Source organism: Sebastes fasciatus, chromosome 13 (genome assembly GCF_043250625.1).
Source record: "Sebastes fasciatus isolate fSebFas1 chromosome 13, fSebFas1.pri, whole genome shotgun sequence".
NCBI classification, from domain to species: domain Eukaryota; kingdom Metazoa; phylum Chordata; class Actinopteri; order Perciformes; family Sebastidae; genus Sebastes; species Sebastes fasciatus.
In genome coordinates this window covers 1,207,574-1,231,283 of record NC_133807.1, presented here as the reverse complement: position 1 = coordinate 1,231,283, position 23,710 = coordinate 1,207,574, and the positions used below count along the sequence as shown (strand labels likewise).

At 40.7% G+C, this 23,710-nt stretch overlaps 1 protein-coding gene across 1 annotated transcript in view; it reads left to right on the top strand.

The window, feature by feature from the left end:
* The window catches only part of igf2bp1 (insulin-like growth factor 2 mRNA binding protein 1), an 83,548-nt gene that overhangs the window by 30,754 nt on the left and 29,084 nt on the right, over nucleotides 1-23,710 (top strand). Inside the window, exon 3 of the mRNA XM_074654953.1 lies at nucleotides 21,133-21,181. Within this exon, the coding sequence (XP_074511054.1) occupies nucleotides 21,133-21,181 (49 nt within the window). The remainder of the gene's footprint in view (nucleotides 1-21,132; nucleotides 21,182-23,710) is intronic.

Here is a 23,710-nt window from a genome sequence, read left to right as displayed (position 1 = left end):
ATGTGTAAAACAACATCAGACTGGACTTTAACACTGCTTTACTAACTTCTTAAAAACAAAATGTAACAAATAAATCCATAGATATACATGTACTGAATTGTTATTTATTATTAAAATAATAAATAGTACACCAGCAACAAAAGATCTTCCAAATGAACAGGAATTATAATTCAGGTGTCAACCCCTTTTAAGGCAGAAACCCACTGGTGAAAACTTCAACAGGAATTATAATTCCAGTATATGATGTATATAGTATAGAAACATAGAACTGAATTTAATAGATCAGCAGATACACAATCCAGCTGTTTGAGTCAGTATCAGACCGATATCTGATTCGGTGCATCCCTATTGGATCATATTTAATTTGACCCATTATGTTTTCAGGGGTAGGAATGTGCTTGAACTCAAATAGATACTCCTTGAAAAATGCTGGATTTTCAACATAATCTGGTGTTTCATCTCCACAATGTAAAGCAAACATCTTTTAATATTTGAAATGAAAGGATCCCGTCTCTCACAGCAGACGCAGAGCGGCCCCTAACCTAACCCTAACCATAACCATAACCATAACCATAACCCTGAATAACCATAACCTTTCATCTAACCCTAACCTTTTAACCCTACTTGACCATAACCCTAACCTTTTAACCTTAACCCTAACCCTACATAACCCTAACTTCTAACCCTTGTGTTTTACATATTATCTATTATGACCTTTAAAGTTTAAGAAAAAAATATTTATTTATATTTATATTTTTTTTATTTTTTATTTTTTTTTATTTTATCAATTTATTTGAGCTGCTATTTTAACATTTTCTTTTAAATCTTACAAGCCATAAAGCCTTTTCAAACTTATCTCTCCACTGTCCTTCTTGAGCTAGTGGACCCAATGATTTTATATATATATATAAAAATATTCTTCAGGGATAATCTGATGATTTTGTTGTTTAACAGATCCAGATATTACTGTGTAGCCTCATCACTGCTATATGCAAACATGTAAACTATTTATTTTGAATGATTTAAAGGCTGTCGGTTCTTTGACACCATTATAGATACAAAAAAAAGTTATTTTCTTGTGTTCACTTGTCATAACTGGAAATTAGCAAGAAATAAACAATTATGATCAAAACATACAATCAAAGTTAAGATGGATGGATGGATGGATGGACGGACGGACGGACGGACGGACGGATGGATAAATGGATGGATGGATGGATGGATGGATGGACGGACGGACGGACGGATGGATGGATGGATAGATGGAGGGACGGACGGACGGACGGACGGACGGATGGATGGATGGACGGACGGACGGACAGATAGATAGATAGATAGATAGATAGATGGACGGATGGATAGATGGATGGATGGATGGACGGATGGATAGATAAATGGATAGATGGATGGATGGATGGATGGACGGACGGATGGATAGATAGATGGATAGATGGATGGAAGGACGGATGGATAGATGGATGGATGAATGGACGGATTGATGGATCCCTAATTGTGTAATCAGCAGCAGGTCATCCAGGCACCGGAATAGTAAATAAAATGTACATGTCAACACTATAAAAATCTATAGAATACACAATATAAAGAATAATAGAATACACTATAAATAAACCCGACTACTACAACCAGCATAAAAAAATCGAAATATAAACATAGAATAACCCACTATGAATATTAGAAAAGTGTGCAAGTTACAAAGTTTTGTTTTAAAATAAAAATTAGTAATTAGTAAATGTGCAAAATGATTGTTGATAAAGAAAGTGTAGAGCTGAGCTCCAAATATGAACATGGGTCAACATACACTGATTCATGTGGATTTAGAACTAATAGTTGTAACTAACTAGTCCAATACTACTAACTAGTTGTAAAGTTGCATTTATAAGAACTATTTAGATGTGATGATAAAGGGTTCCAGAGTCTGGACCCATTTGGTTTAGGGACCTTGACAGTGCTTGAATATCACTGTTAAAAAGCTGTATGAACCCTTTAGTAAACTATTATTATTATTATTATTATTATTATTGTTATTATTATTATTCTGTTGTTATTATCATTGCCCTATTACTAGTGTTTCAGTAGTGTTATTTAGGGTATTTGAGGGAACTGAACTGAAGAAGACTTTAGTTCTTCAGAATGAAGATGTCAGTATATATATATATATATAATATCAGCAGGACTTCAGTAACACTGATACATACCGTTATAATGAGCTGAACTCAGATGAGCAGAGTGACTCAGTGGCCCTCTGCTGTTCAGAGCAGCAACCGGAGGATGAAACCTGAGGAGGGAGGTGTGTGTGTGTGTGTGTGTGTGTGTGTGTGTGTGTGTGTGTGGAGCAGAGACGGGCCCCTTTCCTTGCTGCTCTCCTATTGGCTACCGTTGGTCCCGCCCCGTTCCTCGCCGATTCAAAACAAAGTCGAGGCTGACGTCACACATGCACGCACACACTCGCTCTCTTTAGACAAAGCAGGAACTCCCCCCTCCCCCTCCCGTCTTCCTCCTTCTCCCCCATTTTGTATTTTCAGAGGCTGGGCCCAGTGCTCCCAGTCCTCCCAGTCCTCCCAGAGCTCCAAGTGCTCCCAGTCCTCCCAGAGGCTCCCAGTCCTCCCAGAGCTCCCAGAGGCTCCCAGTCCTCCCAGGGCTCCCAGTCCTCCAAGTGCTCCCAGTCCTCCCAGAGCTTCCAGTCCTAACAGAGCTCCCAGTCCTCCCAGTCCTCCCAGTCCTTTCCCAGTCCTTTCCCAGTCTACTAAACCTCATTTAACACAACACAAAGCTTTGATTAGTCTGTTTAGACACAGACCTGTGTGTTCCCAACAGGCCCTGTGCTGCTATTAACGAATGAATGACATCATTTGGTTTGTAATTTCTAATAATCAAGAGATCTGACAGAATTTAACGGCATAAATAATCCTTTCCAGGAAGAGGAAATCCTTAAAGAATGTATTAGAATGTAAATGATTATTCAGTTTAAATAAAGATCAGAGATTCATACAATTCTCACTGTGCAGAATGTGTCTGCTAGAGAGGCTTATTATTAAAGTTCTGTTATTAAAATGATCACAGAAACATTAGAATCATTACTCTGTTTCAGGGACTTCATATTATATATGATATGATATTATATCAGACAGTCAGTAAACTACATTAATGACTGTAGCTGTTATATAACACTTTGATTTCTCATTTTAAACTGTAGACTATTTCCCTTCCTATTTGCTGGACCAGTCAGCTGACATGATAAAATAGGAATCAGGAAGATAAAGGAGACTCTCTTTAGCGTTTTACCGCTCACATTAACAGATACGAATTCAAGTGTTTATTTAGAAAACAAAATCCGTTACGTAAATATATCAAACACATAATAAGTTATTAATGTTCTCTGACTAAAAGTCTCTTTTTGTTTTGTTTTATTAAACACACATTTGTCTGAGTGTGTGTCAGAAAATCTTAAATAAAACATACTTTACTTTTTTATTTTTTAAATGAGTTCATTTAATTTTGGGAATATTTATGAATGATTTATTTACAGCTTTACATTTACATTAAATGTCCCAAAATAACCTTATTGTTACTTTTGCCTTAACTAAAATCTATGATGATCTTATTGTCATAATTCAGTCTTTTAAACTTGTCATCATTTAATGGACTTTTTTTGTTTTCATTGAAAGAAAAAAATGTTTAGGATTAGATTTGAAATAATGTGTTGATATCTTCATAATTATGTTAAATGCACTAAGAGTCACAGGACAGTTGAAAGGCTACTAATTTATACTAAATTATACTTTACTACATTTTAGTCCTTGAACAACAAGATGTGTTGTTAATAATATTAATAACTTAATAATAAAGCCTTTTCTGGGAGGAATCTTCATCATGTATTTTTATAGACTGAGCATTTTTCTGTCTTTCAACACTTTAACATCAAAAATATTTCTCTTTATTTTAAAAGAGTTTCTACTGAAACGTTCATCATATCACACAATAAAAGAACAGACATGATTAATAATCGAATCAAATCTTTGTTATGTTATTTAGTTACCTGGTCTTTGTTTCATTTAGATTTCCATGTTCATGATGATTTATAGCTGAATTATTCACCTTATTGCTTTCATTAGTCGTGTTGGGTATTTTTTTAATATATTCAGTATCATCTTTATAAATGAATTTCTTCAGATCATTACTTCCTAAATATTTCCTCATAAAGGACATTAAATGATGAACTTGTATAGAAATGTATATGAGGTCGGGTTGTCCTCCGCCGCGCCGCCATGCTGCAGCCTCTCTCTGTTCGGTGTCCCAGCTGAGGTTAGAGAGCGGCTCTGGACACATTTAACACATAGAAAGACCGATCGTTATTAATTATCCTCCACATCTGACCGGAGAACGGTAAATGGAGAACGGAGACCGGAGACCGGGGCTCTAGATTGTTTTAAACCGACACCGGTTTCATTGTTCTGCCACATCACAGCCTGTAAATTCGAACCGAATGTAGGATCGGGTTTAAGTTCCTCTGTTAAAGCCTGAAGGTGTTTATATTCATGTTGTCCGTCTTCACTCCCCCGGTTACCTGGCCGGTAGTCTGCGGGCTTTAACGGGAGCCCAGACACTGGAACCAGGAGAGGAACTAGATGTTAGATGTTCCCCCTCCTCTCCTCTCCTCTCCCCCGTGCTGTATTTCATGGCACACATTCTATAGTATACCCCCCACACCCCCCCTCCCTCGCGCCGCTGTAGTAACTCCGGAGTAGTTTTTACGCACTTTGTGAATAGAAGGACGGGCTCGTGCTCCTCTCCTCCTCCCTCCGCTACACGTGCACGCGCGGAGAGAAAAAGCAGAATGCGCGTGCGAGGGGGAAGGTGTCTCCGTGTCCAGATAATTAAAAGACGAGTGTGCATAGTCTAACACGAGCAGCCGTGCGCGCTGCTCCTTCTATGCGGTCTCCATTTGACTTTAGTTGTGGAGCAGATCTGTGACACGCACACGGACCGTGCACGCACACGGAGGGAGGTGTGTCCGGTTCAACGGCGTGCGTTCTCTCGTGCGTTCTCTCGTGCCGGCTACAGCTGCGACTCTAATATTCTATATGATACAGTAGTCCTTCTATGTGTTTATAGACTCTAATATTCTATATGATACAGTAGTCCTTCTATGTGTTTATAGACTAATATTCTATATGATACAGTAGTCCTTCTATGTGTTTATAGACTAATATTCTATATGATACAGTAGTCCTTCTATGTGTTTATAGACTCTAATATTCTATATGATACAGTAGTCCTTCTATGTGTTTATAGACTAATATTCTATATGATACAGTAGTCCTATGTGTTTATAGACTCTAATATTCTATATGATACAGTAGTCCTTCTATGTGTTTATAGACTAATATTCTATATGATACAGTAGTCCTTCTATGTGTTTATAGACTCTAATATTCTATATGATACAGTAGTCCTATGTGTTTATAGACTCTAATATTCTATATGATACAGTAGTACTTCTGTGTTTATAGACTAATATTCTATATGATACAGTAGTCCTTCTATGTGTTTATAGACTAATATTCTATATGATACAGTAGTCCTTCTATGTGTTTATAGACTCTAATATTCTATATGATACAGTAGTCCTTCTACGTGTTTATAGACTAATATTCTGTGTATCCCTCCGCCACACAGCTCGTTCCCCCGCCCCCCCGTCTCCGCTGTCATGTGACCGCTCACTCTGTAGTAAATGGGCGTTGGTCAAGATGGCCGCCCACTGGCTCTCACATGTATTGTGTGTGTGTGTGTGTGCGTGTGTGTGTGTGTGTGTGTGTGTGTGTGTGTGTGTGTGTGTGTGTGTGTGTGTGTGTGTGTGTGTGTGTGTCATAAATATCCTTCCCTTATGTTTTCTGGACTTCCACTTACTTATTAGTACCTGCGGCCCACTGGGCGGACCGCCTCTCTCTAAGGGTCCCAGGGGACTGAGCTGTCGCCAACGACAGAATAAACGGTCAAATTTGGCATCTATGCTGAAATCGAAATATGGATTTTGTTATCAATATCTTACTGTTATTAAGTACATTTTTTATACATAAATGCAGATACCCCCAAACTAAACCCTGTCTAACTAGTATGAAGAATGAGCTCAAAATAAGGAAATCTTTGTCGATGACTGACAAAAAAGCTGTTAAATTATTGTACAAATTAATTTGAGATGAGCCCTGTTTTTTTTCTTTTCTTTTTCATTCATTTTATTATTATTTTATTATTATTTTATTACTTGGTCCTTGACCAGTTTTACTTTATTTGTATTCACTTTGAGTGTTATCTTTGATATAAATTGTTGCCCATGTTCAACCTAAAGATGCTTTTTTTATTGTTATGATAATTGACAGTGCCTTGTTGTATGTATATTTTTGATTACGATTAATAATTTAAAAAACCCAGGCTCGTTACTCCGCTTCGCTACTATGCTACCAGAGAGGCTTTTTGTCCTCGACGGCTCCCGTACTTCCTCTCAGCATGTCCGCGGCGTCATCAGCAGCTCTCAGCTCAACCTGGAGGAGAAACCAAAGGCCGCTAAAGTTCAACCGCTATTCCAAATGTTTGGACACACGAAGCCTCGCAGTCACCAGGCACTGTTACACGGACGTGACTGTGAAGTGCACGTTCCGGTCATACATGACATGACGACCATACAGAACACACAGAGCAGCAGGGCCCCAACGTGAGATGGCTAGAGGCATCACAAAATGGCGAATAGAGAGAGGAGGAGGAGGGGGGAGGAGGAGGAGCTGCTGGAGATGTTGAGCACCTCACCAGCAGCTCTCAGCCAGCAGGCTTAGGTTGGCGGGATTCCGTCTCCAGGTAAAACATCCCATTATTTCATAGGTTCTTTATAGTGTTGTCTTAATACATCCATGGGCTCTCCTCTACCCGCCCGCCCGCGGCTCTCCTCTACCCGCCCGCGGCTCTTCTCGCGGTAATAGAACGTCACTAAATGAACGGTGACGCGGTGGAAGCTCTCTCTGTATGTTTCAAGGCTTTTTGGTGTCAGTAATAATTACATAACGGCCGAGGCTGAGTCACTAACATCTCCTCAAAATGGAGATCTCGCCGCTCCAAAATGGAGGCCTGGCGCACGAGCAGCAGGCGGGGTCAGAGCAGAACAGAGCCTGAACTTTGACCCATACTGTCGCGCCCCCCCCCCCCTTTACCATAAATGAATTCCAGACCTGAGCTCGCCCACCTTATGTTAATTATTAAATACATCTTCATTTTGTACAGCTGTAGGCATATTTTTGAATATAATAAAGTCTCAGAGGGACATAATTGAAGATTCTTTATGTATGTCTATTCTATTCTATTCTATTCTATTCTATGTGTGTGTAAAAGAATCACTCCAGCATCTTCATTGATCCACATCATCAGGTGTGTTTTTTACAAACAGTATTTCTAGAAGCCAGCAAGACATGTCCTGTATTCCCCTCATGGAGCATCAATAGTACTAATCATCATTATGGATTATTATAGAAATATATACTTTCTAAAGACGTGCAACACGTTCTCGCCTTTACCACCTTGTTGGCAAGGCCACTTGTTCTTTTTCAATAGAAACATGTTCTACCTCTGACTCACAATAGGTGGGTGAAAGATATGTTACTGTCCGTTGGTTTAGATTGTCCTTTAAAGGTTCCCTCAATTCTTTTGGAAAGACTTGGAAACCTCCTCTAAACCATAATGAATCCCTGAACTCCTCGCCTGATGGGGACAACTGATTGATTTAGTTGAATTGGTGTTTTTTTTTTTATTTGATTTAATTTATGTTTTTTTGTGTGTATATGTGAATAGTGTGTCTGTGTATATGTGTTTATTATTTCATGTGTTTAGTGAGTTTCTAATTTTGGTGTCATTAAAGTCTTGTAACTATTAGAGTTTTATTGGTTATTACTACTTATTTGCTCTGTAATTTATATGACTTGCAATGTTCTTCCAATTAAAACAATTTTATATATATATACATACATATATATAATATATATATATATATATTATATACATACATATATATAATATATATATAAAAAAATATTATTTATATATATATATATATATAAATAATATTTTTTTCTTCTTACCAAGCCAAAAACAATGAAAGAATGGTAAAGGGAGTATAATGCAGTACTAATAAGTAATTGGAAGTCCAGAAAATATAAGGGAAGGATATTCATGACACACACACACACACACACACACACACACACACACACACACACACACACACACACACACACACACACACACACACACACACACACACACACATAAATATTGTATACTTGAGTGCCTTTGCAGATAACATCTGAGCCATCAGCCCGCTCCACAATGCTCATGGTGGCATCATTATTAAATTTTGATTGGACAAGATTCACCCTTAAGTAGTGGACCAATGAGGTTGCAGCAAGTAGAGCGAGACGACCTTTCCCCTATAAATCTAGGCCAATCGGGGAGCGATGACAGCCGTGATGGGGCGCCGCTCCCTCTGTTCCTGTCTTCGCTGTCTTCTCTGTCTCCGCTCTCTTTTCCACTTTAGAAGATACATCCTGTAACATCTCTCACATGGTGTGTGATCACTGTTTGATACTAGGTGTGGATGTGTGTGTAGGCTGTGTGGATGTGTGAGTGGATTGTTACTGATTAGTGGAGAAGGTGCAGGAGCTGAATGGAACGGCTGTCCAAGGTAACAGAGCTCTGATTGTCTGATAGTGGAAGGGTATATGGTCATAGAGAGCAGCACATATTACCTTTGACTTTTGGGCACATAAGGAAATACCAGGGTGGAGGGCTGGAGGGAAGGGTACCGGCTGTAAGGATCACACCCCTCCTCACTTTTTTTCAACTTCTAGAAACAGACTTTGTTGGATAGTTGATAGTAACTGTAACTACTACTTCTTACTTTTGCATTTCCACATATCTACAGCTGGCAGTACACACACTCCTCCGCTGATCTGTCCTCCAGCATCAGTGCCTTCTCCTCCTCCCCTGCACTTCCTCCTCTTCCTCGTGTTCTCCCCCATCACTTCCTCTTACTTGTTTTCCTCCTCCTGCCTGTGAGGTCTATTTACAGCTCTCATGTCACCTCCACTGGAACTTCTTCTGTCCAGCAGGGGGGGGGACTGGAGGGGATGGAGGAAGGCAGGCAGTATGAGGAGAGAGGGAAAGTTAGGTGATGAGAGTGATGAGACACACTTGTTTGCACTGTTGAGCAGCTCTGATGGACACTTTAAATTCATGTTTCCACATAAATGTTGCACAAGTTACCAAAAGAAAATGTGTTTCCTTTAACTACTGTGAGTATTCAGGAGGGGGCGCAACAGGATCACCTACTAAAAGAGTCCCCCCCTGTGTTTCTTGGTGCATCATTGCTGTTTCTGAGGTAACTGCATCCAGGTTTTCTTCTAAACAGATGTGATTGTATTCTAGATGCCTTGCACCGGTATCACCTGTAGAATGGAACGGACCTCAACTCTCTCCTCTCACCACCAATACTCACTCATTCATGCAGGATCTCATTTACCTGCCGAAGAGGCAGAAAGCACAGTGGTGATGGGGGTGAATGTTGGAAGGGTCACTGGTTGGAGCGATTAAGGTGTTTAGCTGATGGGAAGACAGGTTAGATGATAGGAATTTGGCTGGTAACAAGGTTGGTGCGCCCGCTGGATGATGGTGTTTGGTTGCCTCAACCCACTTGTTCCTCACCATCAGCAATAAAAAATTCATCTGTGATTTTATGCTGGCTAGATAGCTCTTATAAAATATTAACCCCCTGCACTTCCGTGCTCTTCCAGCCTGCAGCCAGCGTTTGCTTGGTACTAGGGGACATTTGAGAGCAACTGCGTTGTCAGGGGTTTGTAATTGTAGTAGGTAATGGCTATCTCTATATGTGTTTCATGGGCCTTCCTATACAGTAGTAGCTACAGCAGTGGCGGCCGGCCAATAGAGGGCACTAGGGCGCCGCCCCCCCTGAGCCAGACAGCCACACACACAAAAAACATTACTACTACTACTAATAATAAATTGTCAATATTTGTGTGTTTAAAATATGAAATGCACCCAGTCATATGTGTCAAATATGATAGAAAATCATCTGTGCAAAATATTTGGTTTTCCTGCCCGTCCCCTGACTCTCTACTGCCTGTCTGACTCCCCTCTCCCTGTCTGACTCTCTTCTGCCTGTCTGACTCCCCTCTCCCTGTCTGACTCTCTTCTGCCTGTCTGACTCCCCTCTCCCTGTCTGACTCCCCTCTGCCTGTCTGACTCCCCTCTGCCTGTCTGTCTCCCCTCTCCCTGTCTGACTCTCTTCTGCCTGTCTGACTCCCCTCTCCCTGTCTGACTCCCTTCTGCCTGTCTGACTCCCCTCTCCCTGTCTGACTCCCCTCTGCCTGTCTGACTCCCCTCTGCCTGTCTGACTCCCCTCTGCCTGTCTGACTCCCCTCTGCCTGTCTGACTCACCTCTGCCTGTCTGACTCACCTCTGCCTGTCTGTCTGTCTGTCTGAAGTTCAGCTCTGGGGCGACGGAGAAATCGCCCCGGGCAGGCGGGTCTGTGTAGCAGCTTAGCCAATAGCTGATTCAAGCTCTGAACGAATGACATTAAATTTAGCGTCAATCAGCGTCCTCAAATCTGATACGAGAGGAGTGATTATTTTATCGCCCCAAGCAGTGAGCTACTGCTCGTCAGGCTTTAGAACATCTAGACCGTGATGGGAGACTTTGACCAATCACAGGTCATTTCATTGAGAGAGCGTTCCTATTGGCTGTGCTCCGGTCATGTGACCGAAACTTGGCGTTCCTTCACCAGATTTACCAATGGTGGTGGCGTCACAAACTTTCTCATTTTACAGCTGAACAGTACACTACAAGATGATTCTGAGAACATCTGAGGAGAGAAATAGACATTAACGTAACAGAATATTGATTCATATTTGTTCAGCGCTGCCTAGTTTGACCGTTTGGTCGGAGTTGGTGAGTGATTGACAGCCGGCTTTCATAGACAGCAGCTGGACAGCAGACCTCAGATCAGCTCTTACTGCATATTTTCCTCCGGTCTGTGAAATCTTGCAGATGCCGTTAGGAACACCGGAGGACACAGAGGAACATGATTTTTTTCAGGTTACCTGTTTCATGTACTACTGTCAGGAGATAGCGACCGTTTATAAAAATAACTTTTTGAAATCATATTTGCTCCAATCTCACCTACTGCTGCTTTAAAGTACCAAACATAAAAGTACACATTATGCAGAATAATGTATATTATTGGATTCTACTTATTGATGCATTAATGTGCTCATCACTTTAATGTTGCAGCTCGTTAAGGTGGAGCTCATTATAATGACTTTATATACTGCTGGGTAGTTTAATCTATAATAATACATCATTTATTTGTTGATTATATTTTGTATTAATAATCTGAATCTGTAAAATTATTAAATCAATGTAGTGGAGTAAAAAGTACAATATTTCCTTCTGAGATGTAGTGGAGTAGAAGTATCAGAACATGGAAATACTCAAGTAATGTACAAGTACCTCAAAATTGTACTTAAGTACAGTACTTGAGTAAATGTACTTAGTTACTTTCCACCACGGAGTACATGTTATACTGTTGTGTTTTTCTAAGCATTCTTTACTGCTCCTGTTGGAATAAAATAATTGTTTGTTATTTTAATAATTCATAACTATAATAATAATTTAACTGAAAAGTAGTAATGTGTTTTTGATACCTTCACTTTTTTGCATTAAATCATACCGGGATGTTTGCTGAAGTTGATTGGATGTGGCACAGCCCTACCTAGACCTACCTTATTCTAATAAGAATCAAATAATTCCCAGTGATTTTCGAATAGCATTTTTGCTTGTAATGCACATCCCTAATTTGTACACTTTGATTTTTGACCTTGAAACAGTGACTGACTGTAAAGTGTTGTGATTCACAGAAGAAGTTTAAAGGTGTTGAAACGAGGCAGAGCCAGGCTGGAGACACCTTAAACCACACAGCGCTCTTTCACTTTGTTTATTGAGTGTGTAACGCTGATGTGTTTAGCGTGGCCCGGAGGCGCTGGAGTTCATCACGTTGTTTGTTGGTGAGGTCACTAGAGACCTTTGCAGACAGCAGCTTATGCTCGGTGCAGTGAAACTGTGGATAAAAGGCTTTGCCGTGTATTGATGAGAGGTTGCGTAGCAGTCAGTCAGACAACAGTTATATGTGCTTTCTTTTCCTTTTCCTTTGTCTCGGTGTCAGAGAGTCAAGCTGGTCCAGCTGATGCGTCTTTCTCCTGTCATCTGGAGACATGAGTGAACTCAGTGTGGGTTCCTGTTATCCTCTTTCCATGCGTTTGATTTGTTGCAGCACATTTTACCTTGTTTAACAGTCATGGACGAGTAAAGCAGATATATTGTACAAATTCTCTGCTACTTAAGCTTGTCCACACTTCTTCTTTTCCTTGTACACCAAGGACTCTGCCAACATGTCCTATCAATATGTACTGTATGCATATTTACCTGACTTAGCACGTGGAAACAGTAGTCAACACCTGCCATCTGGGTTGCATACGCTCTGCTGTAAAGTACACATCAAACATGCCTTTTTTCTGGCACTGAAAATTCCCACTGGGAGTGATAAGATACTGCCAACACACACACACACACACACACACACACACACACACACACACACACACACACACACGTTATTCCTCAATTTCATAGTCTTATTTGATCTAAGACTTTGGATGACATGCGGCTATGAAAGGCAACATGCTCATGTTACTGTGTGTTATTATATGAATGTTTGTTATTATATGAATGTGTGTGTGTGTTATTATATGAATGTGTGTCTAGATTGCAGAGAAGAGTTTTCATTGACTTTTCAGCTCGTAATCTGTCTCTGTCTGACTCAGATGTAATCACCTTAAAACAAGCACTGCTAACTGTACTGTAACACACATACACACACACACACACACACACACACACACACACACATGGTTTTCCAGAAACTTTCATGTTAGTGTTATGCTTGTACACAACACCAAGTGGATGAATGGAGATGTTTATAGGAGAGCCAGTTCCTCACCATGAATTCATAGTAGGCAACATGATCAATAAGTTACCTGAGGTCCATTCATGGCCTACCAGGACTCAAGAGTGCCACCATTTTGATCGCATATGCAATGCAATGTATATATATATATATATATATTAGGGGTGGAACGGTTCACAAAATTCACGGTTGGGTTCATATCACGGTTTTGGGTTCAGTTCGGTTCATTTATGTCACAACGAGGAGGTCATGTTCTGATTTCAACATGCTTTTCATTTATTTGACAAAAATAAGTTAACAAATGTTTGCCTTAACAAAAGTATGGCTTCCATAAGGAACATCAACTCTTCTTTATTGTCAAATCTGAACTGAAAGAAAAGGTCTTCTACAGTCATTAGTGCAAACAAAAAATGCAGCTTTGTTATTTTCATATAAATATGATGTAATTATAGACTAAGACCATCAACATATATTGAAGCATAAGCTCAACCAGAACTAAACTAAAAAAACAAAAAAAACAACAACAGTATAACATACAGTATGTGTCAATTCCCTGATTATCATCTCTTAATTGAAAGATGAGTTTTTCTACTCAAACAGTGCAGTATTTGGAGGAATACGGTTGGATGTCTGTACCACTGTGTTATTTAACAATAATTAATAAATATAAAACACATTACAGGGATTGTGCTGCTGGAATTACTGTGTTGCTTAAGTGTCGGCGAGAGGGAATATTATAGCACAAGTAATGTTACGTTAATCATATGCTGAAATCCAGCGTCCTCCACGACTGCATAAGGCTGCATATCTTTCACTATAAACCTCCCCGATACTGTAGTTGTGTCTTTACCCTGTCTGAGTCTGAGTCTGCATGTAGAGGCTGTTTAAATGCTGCGGGGAGAAGGAGCTGCTCTTTCCTACCCGACTCTCTCCTCCTTGTGCTATCGACAGACACACCGGAGTGTTGCCGCTAGCATCAACCACACGCGCTGCACAGTGCTCACACAGACACCGTTTTATCCACCACTTTTTCAGTCATTTTCATGTTAACACTAAATCCGTAATGCTCCCATACAGCAGAGCCAAACGATGCTGATGGATCCTATAACTGGACTTTAATGTGTCCACTCGTCATTTCCTTATCTGAGTGACGGCCGCACTCTGCACTTCATCCGTGCTGGGTCACGCTTCACCAACACGTGCAGTAAAATCTGGTCTGCACTCGCCGGAATTGAGCCAATAGCAACGCACGACCGCAGTTTCAGTTACACTGCTCATGTGTTATACCCCGTACCTCGAGACCCATGTCCACCCGTGTCCCAGCGTCCTTCAATAGGCCTTGATTTCTAGTGTGACAATAAATGGGAGCCTAACTCTACATGAAAAAATACACAATCGGCCTAATAACTTATTTCAAATGAACCGAACAATTCATACACGACCCGAACCGTGACTAGCGAACCGAACGGTTCAGATTATTTACCTGAACCGTTCCATCCCTAATATGCATGTAATATGTAAACATATGTGGGTACCTGTCGGTACCGTAGGTAGATTGTTAAACTCACTATCGACGCGTCCAGGTGACCCATCCTGTTGTTTCCCTGATCATCTACATTGTGAACAACAAATCCGTGTTGAAATCAGCAGGACGGGAGCTTAACGGGAGGAGCCACTGATTTAAAGTTATGATGCGTTCAGGCTCTAAGATGAGTATTGGGCTAAATAAATAGATTCTAAGGTTATCATGATGTGTTTAAATGTAATCTCGTAAAATTTAGTTTTTGGTGAGAAACTTGAATAAATCCAGATGTTTGTTTGTAGGAGATTTGTTTCACAGCGATATAAAATAGATATTAGAGAGGGAATTATGACCTGTTTAACTTCCTAATATGCAAACTATAATAAAGGAGTGGATGTTGAAGTGCATGGGATTTATTATTTCACTTTTGTTTTTAACCGTGGTATTGAATTGGTATCGAGAATAATGGAAATTCACTGGTATTGGTATGGACTGCTAAATGTCTGGTATTGTGACATCCCTAGTGTACGTCTATGGGAACTAACAAAACGCTTAAAATTTATTATTGTGGAGCCAAAAGGCACGGTGAAAAATTTTGGGTGCACCTAAATGAAAAAGTTAGTCTGGAGCTCTGCTTTTAGTGATTTTACTGAACTATTCAAGTTATCATTGTCATACTATACAACTATAGATATCATCGCTGTCCAGTGATAGCTCCAAATTTGTAGATTAAAATATCTTTAAACTGAAGTTCATTTGTGAGTTGAGAAAATGTTCACACTTCTTTTAAAGAACATTTCGATTATGGGATAAATGGGGACGTTGTTCTGTAGTTCAACCTGCAGTAGGCAGAAAGCTTTTGGCATCATTGGGCAGAAATCCCATATAACTGCTGATCTGCTGATGTGATTCACTGCTAGAGGGAGTAGGGGCTGCTTTGTCTCAGTCAGCTCATCACTTAGTTTATAAGAGTTTTAAGATACGTGGCAAACTGAGCTAAAAGGTTAGACTACATACAGACTGCTTTAGTTGTAGCTCGTTTCTACCTATTGGCTATTAGCCGAGCTAGCACGCTGTGTTAGTGTAAATGTAGCAGCGGTGGATGAGAGACTGAGGACAGAGCAGATTGAAATCTGGTTTATGTTTATGTAACGGATGTGAGTGGGGCACGGGACGAGGTGACACATGGACTTTTTTGAAGCATTTATTCACTCCTACAAATAAATTATTTAATTGTCTTCTCTTCTCCATCTTCTGTACCTCTGCTCCTAAACATGCAAAATAAAACATTTTACTCTTGGAAATCTCTGCAGCACTATTTTAGTCACGTGACACAGCGATACGCTGAATCACAAATGGCGCCCAAAACATTCCAATTGAAACATTGTCTAAACTTATATTAAACTGTCAGAAACCAAACCAAACAGCTGGGTAACATAACAGCATCAACAGTGAACATTATACACCAAAGGTTAGAACTGAAATGACAGTAAATAATAAAATAGAGCCCTCAGCAATGCAAAACAACACTGTGAGGGCGGAGCTACGGAAACCCAGGAGGTACAGAAGCCGCAAAGTGCACAAATGGCGGTTTCCAAGGGAAACATAACAGTAAATACGAATAACTCATAGAGATAAAATTCACAAATACTCAACAGAATTAAATAAAAATAAAAATTCTCAAAAATAAATTGCATATCAGACTTATTAATAAAGTGCATGTTTGACTCTGTTACATTTACATCATGTTTATGCGTTGAACACATTTACTGATAAAGTTCTAGCTTTATACTCGCGAAGGTTTTATTGCACTTCCAGTAACGAGCGTAGTTGTTGTAGTTATCTTCACTTCACCTGGTTCACTGCACTCTCCACCGCCGCCCCGCTGCTGTTCGCTGACTTCACTCCATGTGTGTGTGTGTGTGTGTGTGTACAGTATGTAGATGGAGGAGATGCACGCTGCAGTGTGATAATAAATGACACCAAAACGTTAAAAAGTACCGATAAAAGAACAGATAACGTCGGAGCTTATTAATACTCCGGTCTTTAATAATTTTGCACCGGTGCCTGTTTAATAGCGGGTTTCGGTACCCATCCTGAGGCATGTGTAGATGTAGAAGGACACGTATAGACTGTTTACCTTTAAAGTATAAAGCGCTATGAAAGTGTAGGATAACAGCACCATCACACCGACACACTGTGGTCCCAGGGCCCCCTCTGTCTGGTCTGAAGAGCTCTAACCCTTGGCCTTTGACCTCTCCTAGAGGGAAAGCCTTTCTCTCCTCCACCTCCTCTCCTCCAGGACCACACTCTTTTCTTGGCGTCTTTTCTTTCTTCCCCTCTTTCTCTCCGGTCCTTTGTTTCGCTGGAGCTGAGCGTGGATTTAACACCTTCACAGCTGAGGGAACCTCAACAGCTCTGGTTTTTACATGGAGACAATGTGTTTCCATCTCTGTATATAAAGAGTCGGGGCTGAGGCTCTCAGAAACAGATTCCTGACTTGTCTCAGTGGTCCAAATTTATTTAAAATGGAACATTTTGACAATCATGTTATTGTCATTTTCAGATATACGTACAATAAAAACATGGAATCCATTCAACAGTGATTATTTATTTAGCATTGAGCTCAGGTTGACAGTAGGTGGGAGACAGGTCAGGCTGGGACCATGTAGGTAAAAGATGCTTAAAATGAAAAAAGATAACCGGTGAGCGAATGAGCGAGTAAGGAAATGTGAAGCATGTTCTGTTCCATCCGCCCGCCCATCCATCTACTTTGCCCGCCCATTCTGAACCTGTTGCCATGGTTTCAGCCAATGGGATGGGCCATGGGTTGGCAGGCGGCGACGGTAGGGGTCAAACAAGTTCACTGTTGGTAGCTTGATGGGGGTTGGGGGTTGGGGAGTTGGAGAGGATAATGGGGAGTTGATGTGTTGATAAGGTAGTTCTATGTGTGTCGGCTGGGATGAAGGTTTTGATGTGTACCGTAGAAGTTGTGGAAAACAGGTCTGTTTGATGAGGGGATGGAGTTAGTGATTAGAGCTGAGCATTGATCATGCATCAAAGGATAAGGGATGTCAGGTATTTTGGATGCACAAAAGACTATTCATCTGTGCTGGAGCCTCCTGGGGGGTTTGGGTGGGTTTTAGCACGGGAGGTGGAGATGGGGGGTTGGTTGTTGTTGGGGTTTAGGGCCATTGATGCTCAGTTGGGTGGGGTGTGGGGTTGGATAAAGAGTGGTAAAGATGGAACACTGCACTGTTACAAACAGCTTCAGTAAGGAGGCCAAAGGTCAAAGGTGCAGCTCTAATGCAACAGATGGAAAAATGGTCCTCTGTAGGGATGGGTGTCAAGATGTGTTCCACGATGAGTCTTGTCCATCATCCAGTTTTAACTCTGTTCTGAGCATTTCCACGCAGTCTGATTTCATGTGGGGTTGAGCCATGACACAAATGTAAAGATGTTTTTTTTATATGCACCACTTTCAGTCAGACAACTTAGTTTTGTACTATAATAATAATAATCTTTATTTGTATAGCACCTTTCTAAACATTGTTTCAAAGTGCTTGCACAGATACAATGAAATACAGACAAAATAAAAACAACAATAAAAGAACAAAACATAAAGACCAAATAATGAGAAAACTAAAGCCCGTAATCAGTGGTATCAAAACAACAAGTTACTACACATAAGCCAAAAGAGGAGTTAAAAAAGCCTTTTTATAAAAATGGGTTTTTAAAAGAGATTTAAAATTGGTAGTACTACAGACATGAAGCAATTCAAACAAATGCTATAAAAGTTACTAGAGTTACTACTAGGATTTATCAGAAGGGGACTGGTAAAGGATTGCATTGAAAAGCAGAAATCAATGATAAAAGCAGAATTGATGAAATCCTCTTGTCACTGAACAATACCCATACAAGTTCTCAAGAGATCTCAAGAATCGAAACCCAGGAAGGTCACGAGAGAACGAAGGAGCGCTTTGTGTTCCTGATGTATTGAATGCTGAAGGGGAGGAGGGTCATTACTGTGGACGGCCGTATGCAGACGCAGCCAAGAGGACATCCATGATTCCATGTCTCTGAGAGTGGTAACAGCAAACATGCACAACCAGACCTGCTCGCACTGCGACACAAAAATGGATACAAACATGATTACTGGCAAAAATACAGGATTAAGATGCTCTCGCACACATAAACGACTGCCACCCTTCTATTCAGCGGACCGCCCCTCCCCCACTGAGTGCGTGGGTGGTTGAGCAGGATGCTGTCCCACTACTTGCTGTTGGTTCAATGGTTTTCTCCAACAACTGCAGCTCAAGCCTAGTAATGGCGGACTATAGCAGTTGGAGGTGGGTAGGTGAGGGGTGTTGGGGAAGTAAACAGGAAAACCTGTTGGAAATTGTGCCCCCCCCCACTTACCTGTTTTTGTGGTCACGTCAGAATTGGAATCCGTAAAGCAGCCAAGAACAGGACGTTTCTATCAGTTAATCTGAGTTCAAAGGGACAGTGGTACAGATGGCGGAGGGATATCAGGACCTCATGGGCAACGCGTCAGGTTGATATATCTAAGATATATCTCCCTGAGGAAGACGATTAGCTCATACTCAACTGCTCCATCTGTGAGGAGCTATAAATGGAAAGGTTTGTCTCCAAAGTAGCATTTGGGCCTAAAGTTGAGTTTTAAATCCAAGAGAACATTGAGTCATTGGTGTAGATGAGCAAACCAACAGTGTTTGTGTTTCCATGCATAAAATACTGCATTTTTTGCCCTTATTCCGCAAAAGACAATATTCCTACTAAGCTGCTTACGTGGCTAATTAAAATGAATATTCCACTGATATGCCTGTTTACGTGCAGCCGTGCATACTGTGATTAACGTAACTGGTGGCTGACTTGTTCGACCGTGTGGAAACAGCCTCCCTCTTTCATTCTTTCAACCACGTTCCTGTCGCGGTTGGCATGATGGCATTGTGATATTTGCACATCTCCAAAAACCTGTTGATGTCCAAGTCTTTCATAATGTTTAAGAGTTGGTGTGTTCTCTCCTCCCGACCACAGATGAGGGTTTTGCTTTCGGGCATGCATCTCTGCAGACTGTTGGCTGGTTGGTTTGTGTTCAACACACAGAGAAAGAGCTGGACTTAAACAGACTTAAAATCCTCCAAATATTAGTTTTGAATATTATTCCACTATTATTACGAATATGACAATATTCCGAATTTGATACAGGTCATGTAAACAGCATATTCTGGATATTCCAAATTAAGCCTTAATCCGAATGGAGCACTTTTTCTGAGGTGGGGAGAAGAGAACACACCTACTTTGAAACATTATCAAAGACTTAGATATCAACAAGAAAGTGGTTGAAGGAATTAGGGAGGCTGTGTTCACACCATTGAACAAGTCCGCCACTGCTTACATTAATCGGAGTATGCAGGGCTGCATGTAAACTGGAATATTAGTGGAATATTGATTTTCATTAGCCATGTTTACAGCTTAATAGAAATATTGTCTTTTTCGGAAAAAGGTCAAAAACTTGAATATTTTGTGCATGTAAACGTGGTCACTGTTGTCACTTCCAAAGCGCGGGTGGCCTTGACTTTTAATGTGTTGTGGTGAAATATAGCTGGAAATCCAGATGACTGATGTGTTGCACTAGTTTTAAGTCACTACAGATGCCAGGATAGGTGCAATGAGTAAGATGTCCTGTTTTTGCCCAAGGTGTCTTCTCATGACAATGATTGTGTTTTTGTTGACGGAACTTGCTGTGTCTTTGTACCAGAAAGGAGAAAGGAGTGTCTAGTTTCAGTTAAAAAGGAGAAGGCTGAAGTGTAATATATACTGTAAACTGAGGCCTGTAGCTCACACCGAACGCCTTGTTTTGCCAGAGATGTTCCAATCTGAGGAGGAAACGCCACAAAACTGCTGCTTTTCTGGAGCGTTGACGTGCATCGATTGCATCATTTTCCGAACTGACAAAGAAAAATTACACCAAAAATAATAAAGTGCCCCCTTTTTAATGATGTCAGCACACAAAAACCATGCTTGACAGATCATGTTTAGTGTGTATGGAGCTACAGCTGCAGACTGTGTGAACGGTGACGACCAGGACAAATGTGGTTGGACTCGTGTTCAGTGCCCCGTGGTACACGCAGGGCTTGTGTTGAAGTGGTATAAACCTCTCCAGTTGGACCAGTCAGAGCTGATGGATAGAGTGTTCCTTCACAGTTTTGATTTAGTGTTCATATCAAAGGAAGTCACTTCAAACGGACTCTCTTCCTCTCTCCACCTGTTTGTCTTTCAAGACACGTTCTGGCTTCATTCAGTGGCCTCTCATCCCCGAACACATTCCAGTGTTAGACCACTTCTCATGTGTACTGAACTGCTGTGTTTCTTGATTACATCATGAGCCTTATTTCTATCTCTGAGTCCCTCGAGGTTGAAAGACTTGTGTTTCTGTTTGCAGATGTTTAACTGGCTAACATCCTCTCCTCCTCCTTCTCTCCACAGGACCAGGAAACTGCAGATCAGAAACATTCCACCTCACCTGCAGTGGGAGGTTAGTTCCTATTTCCTCTGTCAGTTTTCTTGCTGGGATCATTTACGGTCTGTTACTGTGACTTCAAACTGCCAGCAACCACATCACATTCCAGCCCAATTTCATTCCCACGGTGTCAAATGTCAACGTTTTGTCACGGCCCTCGGCGTCTGATACTGACGCAGCGAGGCCTCCTGTAGCATCTGCATGAAGCCAACCAGAAACACACACGTTCACCCAGGAGACCGCTCTTCTTGTCCTGTGTGAAACCAAAATTCAACATTGATTTATTTTAAGTTGCATTAAGTACTTAAATTGCATCACGTCAAGTTACGTAACCTACATAATTGCCTACGTAATAACTACATGTTTTAATCCAAACTACAATCTTTTACTAATCCTAACCAAGTACTATTAGTGCCTAAACCTAAATGACGCCACAGGGTCCTGACCAAGCGTCCGTATGTGACGAGATGGGAATGAGAACAAGTTTCACATTCCTACCAACCACAAAGGTGCTCTATACACAGGTACATAGATACATAGATATCCAGAGCATTGATGTAGCAGTAATCAACTATTGTCTATGTAAAGATATAGAGGAGTAATGTCTACCTGAGTCTATGATATCAGCATTAATATATCATCAACTATTGTCTATATAGAGGAGTAATGTCTACCTGAGTCTATGATATCAGTATTAATATATCATCATCAACTATTGTCTATATAGAGGAGTAATGTCTACCTGAGTCTATGATATCAGTATTAATATATCATCATCAACTATTGTCTATGTAAAGATATAGAGGAGTAATGTCTACCTGAGTCTATGATATCAGTATTAATATATCATCATCAACTATTGTCTATATAGAGGAGTAATGTCTACCTGAGTCTATGATATCAGTATTAATATATCATCATCAACTATTGTCTATGTAAAGATATAGAGGAGTAACGTCTACCTGAGTCTATGATATCAGTATTAATATATCATCATCAACTATTGTCTATATAGAGGAGTAATGTCTACCTGAGTCTATGATATCAGTATTAATATATCATCATCAACTATTGTCTATGTAAAGATATAGAGGAGTAATGTCAACCTGAGCAGAGAATGAAGCCCTCTCTTCCTCTGTGTGTGTTGTAATCAGAGATTCTCTGTGCTTTGTTGACATAGCCAGGCCGGCCGTGCGTGCTTTTAGTTCATGTTAGTGCATGTGAGCGTGCCCCACTGGCTAGTTCATTGCCCTCACATGGCAGTTGCAGCTGATAACGCCGTCCCGACCGACTTCGCCGTTGCAGAAGCGTAGCACCCACCCTCTGGTTCCCCCCCAGGTTAACACTGTTAGCTCTGTCAGCAGTGTTTGATATTGTTTTAACCGTTAGCACCATTAACACTGTTAGCACCGTTAGCTACGAGTTGTTGGCTCAGTCGTCGCCATGTTGAGAGCTGTGCAGAGGCAATAGAAATGCTCCCAATCTCTCATTTAGCTCCTTTAATGTTTGGTGAAATGAGTTGCTTTTGCTGTATGGGTATAGGCTCTAAAAAAACAAGTGTTCAGGCTGGAATGTGCATCTTATTGACAAGTCAAATAACAAACTAAGTTAGTTTTTTAGTGTAAGGTCCCAGTTGAATGCAAGCACGTGTACAGCTCTATTGCCCGCCCTTATATCATTACTGAGTGGACCAATGGCCTTTCTGAAATCTTCCAATCAGAACCAATGAAGTTGCTAATGTCTGTTGTCATTATTTAGTTTTATTGTGTTTATATGAATGTAATTTATAGAGATGTTAGATTGCTGCTAAACCCCCCGTTAGTCTTTTGTGTTCAGCAAGCGGGAGAGCAAACAGTTTTTTCACCTCTTTTTTTTTAAAGGCTAAACACCAACAAATATGGAGTGAAGCAGAATATTCAATTAGATAAAAATATGTCATGAATTTTGGAAATTATTACATCTATTTTTTTCAATACATTTTGACTTTTGGTCTTTGAAACGCTCTGGAGATATCATACCCCCGCGACAATGTAGCCGGGGGTATATAGCGCTCTGCGTGTCCGCCCTTCGATCCTTCCTTCGATCCTTCCTTCCGTCCATCCTTCCGTCCGTCCTTCCGTCCGTTCCCGTGTCACACTTTCGTTTCCGGAGCAGAACTCTGAAACTATTTAACTTAGGAACTTCAAATTTGGTATGATGGTTGACAGTGGGGTGTAGTTGTGCCTTTTGGGGGTTAGAAGTCTATGGTGCCCAACATTTTGAAATTTTGGCCAAAAATTTTGATTTTTTTTTCCGTCTTCAATTTCGTTTCCGGATTAGAACTCGTTCCATTAGTTCCAAAAGGGCAAAACCTCTGTCCCTACTTTAGTAGGGGTCAAGCAGTGAGCGGGGAGATGTGAGCCATGCTCACTTTTGCCTTTTTGGAAAAGTTTGGATCACACAAGTCTGAAACCACAACCACCACTGGAATCTAATTCTACAAATAATACTAGTGTAGTCTAATCTTTATCTGCGACTGTGCAGAAATACAGAGTTTAAACAGAA